This window comes from Capra hircus, chromosome 21 (assembly GCF_001704415.2).
Source record: "Capra hircus breed San Clemente chromosome 21, ASM170441v1, whole genome shotgun sequence".
Taxonomy (NCBI): domain Eukaryota; kingdom Metazoa; phylum Chordata; class Mammalia; order Artiodactyla; family Bovidae; genus Capra; species Capra hircus.
Window position 1 is genome coordinate 17,134,147 of NC_030828.1, and position 6,000 is coordinate 17,140,146.

The window sequence follows — 6,000 nt, forward strand, 5'->3', positions numbered from 1 at the left end:
AAAGAAAAATAGCAGCTTGAAAAGTGCCTGCAGTGTATGTGAGAGAGACTCATTTGCTAATCTAAAACACATGTGCTGGAGGGGCAGGGATCTGTGAAAATTTTCCCGAGATGGCGATATTGACAGGTGACCTCTCCACATACTCTGCTGGCATAGGCAAGTAAGCTGGAGAGAGCACCCTCCTGCTGCCTTGCTAAGATGGACAGGGGCCCGTGGTCATGGTACTATACCACTGCCCTGCTGAAGCCAGAGAGCCCAGGTGGCTGCAGTGCCCGCCTCCTCCCTGGCTGGGGCTGGCATGAGAGAGTGGTCATGGCACTCGTCCACTCCCAGCCTAACTTCAGCACGTGCACGCAGGCAACACACTTTCCCGCTGCATTGCTGAAACTCACGGATGTGCACTGTCCAGGCATTTTTCTGCCACCTTTCTGAAGCCAGTGAAGGAGCCCTGCTTCCCAACCTCTCCAGTTGCCTTGCTAATGGCAGTAGGTGTGTGTAATATACACAGGGAACTAGTTATCTATCTATCTCATATATCTACTATCTATTTCAGGTATCTGTCTATCTATCTGTCACCAATCTGGGCATCCCAGGTAATGCTAGTGTGAAGAACATCCCTGCCAATGCAGGAGATGTTGGAGACACAGGTTCAATCCATGGGTTGGGAAGATCCCTGGAGGAGGGTATGGCAACCCACCCCAGTATTTTTGCCTGGGAAATCCGATGGACAGAGGACCCATGTGGGCTATAGTCCATGGAGGTGCAAAGAGTTTCTACTGTATTGTCAGCACATTCTAGGTGTTCTATAGAATAATATAAACATGAATCAGAGGCAGTGGCCTTATTCACAATATAAGACTATATAAACACTATTAAATATCAAAACAAATCAAGTGAATATATGAAAATTTATATTTAGAGGAAGACATTTCAATAAGAGAGTCATTGAAACAATCATTCGATGAAAATTAAGATGAGTTTTTACAGTTGATCTGTCTTATTTGGCTGGATGTTGAGGAGCTGGAAGATTACTTTTGATATAGGAAATTGTCTGTGTGAATAATCAAGACTTGAAAACACATTCAGCCTGATATGTTTGAATGATCACAATAGGAACGGTCTGCTAACTTGGCTGTCGCAGGAAAGTCTATGGGAGACTGGAGCAGACTCCACAGTGGAGGGAAGGCAGGGCTTTATGAGGGGATGAATGACTCTGCTGTTAACTCATGGACATCTGCCAACTGGACCCTTTAAGAACATCCCATCCACTGATACTCATATTGCGTTAGTAAGCAAGGCTGAGTTCTTGCAAGTTGTTATAAATAGTGCTAATTTGAAATGGCATCATAAAAGTTATGTTTTAGAGAAGCTGTTAGTGTTGCCGATTGGGAAAGTTTTGTAATAGTAATCGCAGCAATGAAGGAGTGAAGCAGCACAGCTCAGTTCCTGCTCATCTTCCCCACCCTGTTTCACCATCTTTTTCAGTATCCACAATAGAGGGGAGTTACAATTTGTTGATCAGTTTTATTTTGCAGAGCACTCTGCTAGATTGCATCCATGTGTCCTCTTATTTGGTATTCACAAAAAACTTTGAGTTATTGTTATTGCCCTTCTGTGAGGTGAAAGGGATTTTTCCAAGGTCCCCTGGTCAGGTTCTTGACCTTCTGTGGCTTTGTCCCCTCAACACTGACCATGGTGACGGGTGTGTCAAAGGCACTTGGTGTCCTTGCCAACTTGAGCTTGTGTTACGACTGGATGGGTCTTACCTTCCTTTACCCAACTGCTTTATCACCCACCATTCAGCCTGAGATAGGATAACAACTAATGCTGTGATGCAGTGGAATCAAGATTCAGACTTCTTCTCTTTCCTCTCCATTCATGAAATGTACCCCCAGGCCTTCAGCTTAGGGTACTAGAGAGCATTCAGTGGCTCCTAACAGTTAGTGAACAATTAAGAAACTGGCCTCTGATTCATTTCCCAAGCTGAAATGTAACCATGCTGCTGATTCCCCATTTTCATTGTTTATGGCGAGGCAGGTGGATGAACATCTCTGCCTGATTTATGAAGAGCTCGCCTTCTATAAATCACAGAGTGGAAACCCAGCCTGCTGCTAATCCTAATTGGTTAAATCCTAAGTAGGGAGTGATTAAGAAGTCTTCAGGAAAGAAGGTACCTCATGCAAATGAGGAAGATAATACAGTTCCTTGGGAGGAAATTTCTCCTGCTCATAATATACGGTCCAGGTTTGTTCACTCCTGCCACTCCCTTCTGTCTCCTGTTGGTCAGTATCTGTGATCTTCCACTTGTGAATAAACTGGAGGGAGATATGGGAGATGATGAGGGAGTTCAAACATAGTGGAAAGAGAGTGCTATTCCTCCACTTATTCTCTCCTTTAATGTCCACCTGGATTAGTTTTTTTTTTTTTTAATTTCAATCAGGCATCCACCATGATGAAGGGCTAGCTGTGTAATATGACTTATAGTGCTGTTCATTATAGTGGGAAGCATTAAAGATTTTTGCATCCTACCTATCAGAATTCTAGTGCCACTCTTCCCTGGGCATAACTGACATGACATTCACAGAGAGTCAATGACAGCCACCTCTGATTTTTCACTTTGAGGATCAAGGACCCTGACGATGTTAAATAGATGAGACCATCCCTAACTCGTGATTGGAAATCTTCTGATTGGACTTAGACATGCAGACTCTGCTGGCTAACGAAGAAGGGTGCCCGTAGATTTTACAGATTTTCTTCCTCCGTTGCAAGGTAGTGGTTGAGAGCACAGGGTGCTATATGCAACAGGTTGAAAGGAGTAGGGGGCTCTTGAGATTAGAACTCAGTGAAGATAATCCCCACCCTCTCTTTTCCAACCAATTATAAATGTTCTTTTCTTTGGGTAACTTCTCTTTTCATCTTCCCCTCCTTCCTCTCCACCTCCATTTCTATTCCCCTTCCCCTCTTTTTTTTTCTCCCTTTTCCTTCCCTCCTTTTCTCTCCTTCCTTTCTTCTCCATGTTTTCTGGGAACTCGCGGCAGAGGCAGCAGCAACAGCAGCACCGCTTCCGAACTGGATGACGAGCCTCCCTGCCTGGAAGAGATTGAGTATGGTACCGACAGCAGCTCGGAGCAGGAAGGGAGCTTCTCAGAGCTGGACCAGCAGATCCAAGAGTGCGCTTTCCACAAGGATGAGGGAGAGGAAGAAGAGGAGGGGACAGGGCAGGGAAGAAAAGCCATCCCTTAACCCTGAGGCTCATGGCAAGTTCTGTGCCTCTGGCCACTGGATTAGCTGCCACGCTGCTGCTTTGCCATCAGACACATGCAACTTCAGCACAGAAAGCCCAAGTGAGGTCAACATCCCTACATCCAAATTTCATTCTAGTTTCACTATTCGTTGAGGGTGGCTACTTCTTAATTATAGCATTTTACATATTGAGTTGGTCAAAACATTCGTTCGGATGTTATGGAAAAACCCAAACAAATGTTTTGGCCAACCCAGTAGTTAGATGGCTAGATGTACGCTGTCATTATGCTAGAATGGGAGACTCTCAAGATTTCCATGGGTCCTCTAAAGACTGTTCTGAGCTCTTTTCCATCCCTGCTTAAAACCAGAATGGACTAGAAGTAGTAGGAGTTCAACTTTCTTCGTGTCTTATCAACCCAAATTCTAAGTGATCATTCACATTGTTCTCTATATGAGGGTTATCGCCTCCTGCTATCTTCCTATTATAGCATCAGAGCTCCTCAACCCACAGCAGGAGCCCCCTTGAAACTGAGGGTCCTGGCAGGGTCTCCCCTTGCTGGCTGATTGAACATGGAAGACTGTACCACTGAGTAACTGTCCTTGGTCTCTTTTAATAGTATCTATTTTGCAGATTCAGTAAAGGCCAGGAGCTGTCCTATTGGAAGGGGCATAATAGTGAATAAGACATGACCAGAGTCTTTACATGAATAAAACACGGCCAAAGTCTTTACAAATTTGAAAATCCTATGAAATTCAGGCCACTTACCATTATCCTAGGAGGCAGCAAGGCACAGTGGACACTTCATTCATTTCAGACTCAGATATATGTGGCTCATATCTGAGATCTGGCACTTGCTTGTTATGAGAACTGAGGCAAGTAATCAAATCTCCCTAAACTACAGTTCAGTGGAGATGAGTGTGTCTATATTACAGAGTTATTGTGAAGATGAAATGAAATCATATGTAAAAGTACAGAGTTTGGCGCATTGTAGACAATAAAGTTGGTTTATTTTCCACCATAACATAGGCAGAACATGCTATGGAAGTATTCTCAGTTAGTAAAACAGGCTATGGAGTCACTTGGTTGGGAAATACTCTCTCTTCCTGGAGGGGTTCAGGACAGGAGTTTCTGTTGGAGCAGAGCCTAGGAGGCTGCCGTAGCTTAGGGCACGTGAAAATGCAGCAAGGCCCTGCAACAGAAAGATGGAAACAGTTTGAAAATGGAAATGGTGTGATGTATAGGGCCAAAGCATAAAGGATGAGAAGAGACTGGGAAGGCAGATTAAAAGGGAAGATAAAGCAGAGATAATATGTTAGAGCAAGTGTATGTTTGTCCAGATGCCATTCATATTTTGTGATAATTAGGTTTGGCTGCAGGAGATGGAAAATCCAAAACAGCATAGTAGCTTTTTTAAGATTGAAGTCCATTTGTCTGTCATGTGGAATTCCAGATATAGGCAGACCAGAGCAAGCACCATGAGTGCCTGGTGCCAGGCACTGAGCTTCAGCAGCCTCCTAGCCCACATGGTGTGTTGCTTCTCCTGTTGGTCTCAGACAGCTGCTGAAGCCTCCCACTTTGCATCTCCGTCCCAGTCAGCATTAGGAAGGACAGAAATAGGATATCATCTTCTTCATATTTCCAAAACTATGCATACTACTTCTGCTTAACCTCACCATCCAGAAAGTTGTCCTAGGAACAGAAGTAGCTGAAAGGGAGGTTGGAAAATGCAGTCTTTATTTGAGGCAGGCAATGCTAAAAATCGGAAATTTAATCTGAAGTGAAAACGATGCATATTGAGGATCAAAAACATGCCAAAGAAACTTTTCCTAGTATACCTAGCACTGCTAAGAGATTTTGGAAACAGAATACTTTCAGAGAAAACTAACAGTCCACACTTCTAGAAAAGCAGAAAGCCGTAGAAAAATAAAAACTTTTTGCTATAATTTAGCCCCAAAGAATGTGACAAAGTTATGTGTGCTGTGATTTAGGAAGTAGACATTATTATTACATTATTACATTATTATTATTATTATAAATAGGCCCTTATTTTCTGACTCTTTTTCAAATTTCTTTACCATCATTCAGAAATCATAATTCATTCTTTATATTAAGGCACTCAGATTTCTGTAATGTACACAAGAAGTTTGAGGGAAATAACAAAGACACTGAATTCAAATCCAAGTTGAAAACATCTCTTAACTTCTCACATATTCAATGTTTCCACTCTTAAATAGAGGATGGCATAATGCTTCTGTTTGTTTCTATTTTTTGTTTGTTTGTTTTTCACTGCTTTGAGGGTCAAGAAGATGACATTGTTGACTATGTAAATGGTGAGAGGAATGGAAATAATCCTAACACGTCATCAATTTGCATCTCAGCTCAAAATTGTTTATTTAACATGCTTTTGAGAATGTGCCCAGGGCAGGTAGATTTCTACGTGATGTGCTCAGGAAAAGCCAAGAATATGGACTGTTTGTTGATCCATCTATTGTAACAAATATATATTAAGTACCTGCTATGCGTCATGCTCTTTTTGTGTGTACTCAGTTGCTAAGTCATGTCCAGCTCCCTGGGACCACATGGAACTCCTGCCCATCAGGCTCGTCTGTCCATGGGATCTCTCAGGCAAGAATAATGGAGTGGGTTGTCATTTCTTTCTCCAGGGTGTCTTCCTGATCTAGGGATCAAACCCATGTCTTCTGCATTGGCAGGCAGATTCTGTATCACATGAGCCACCTGGGAAGCCTGTCAGGCTC

At 43.0% G+C, this 6,000-nt stretch overlaps 1 protein-coding gene across 1 annotated transcript in view; it reads left to right on the top strand.

Annotated features, from left to right (window-relative positions):
• AGBL1 (ATP/GTP binding protein like 1) overlaps nucleotides 1-5,753 on the top strand; it is an 843,984-nt gene extending 838,231 nt beyond the window's left edge. The window contains exon 21 of the mRNA XM_018066611.1: nucleotides 3,039-5,753. Coding sequence (XP_017922100.1) covers nucleotides 3,039-3,243 — 205 coding nt within the window. The 3' untranslated portion in view covers nucleotides 3,244-5,753. The remainder of the gene's footprint in view (nucleotides 1-3,038) is intronic.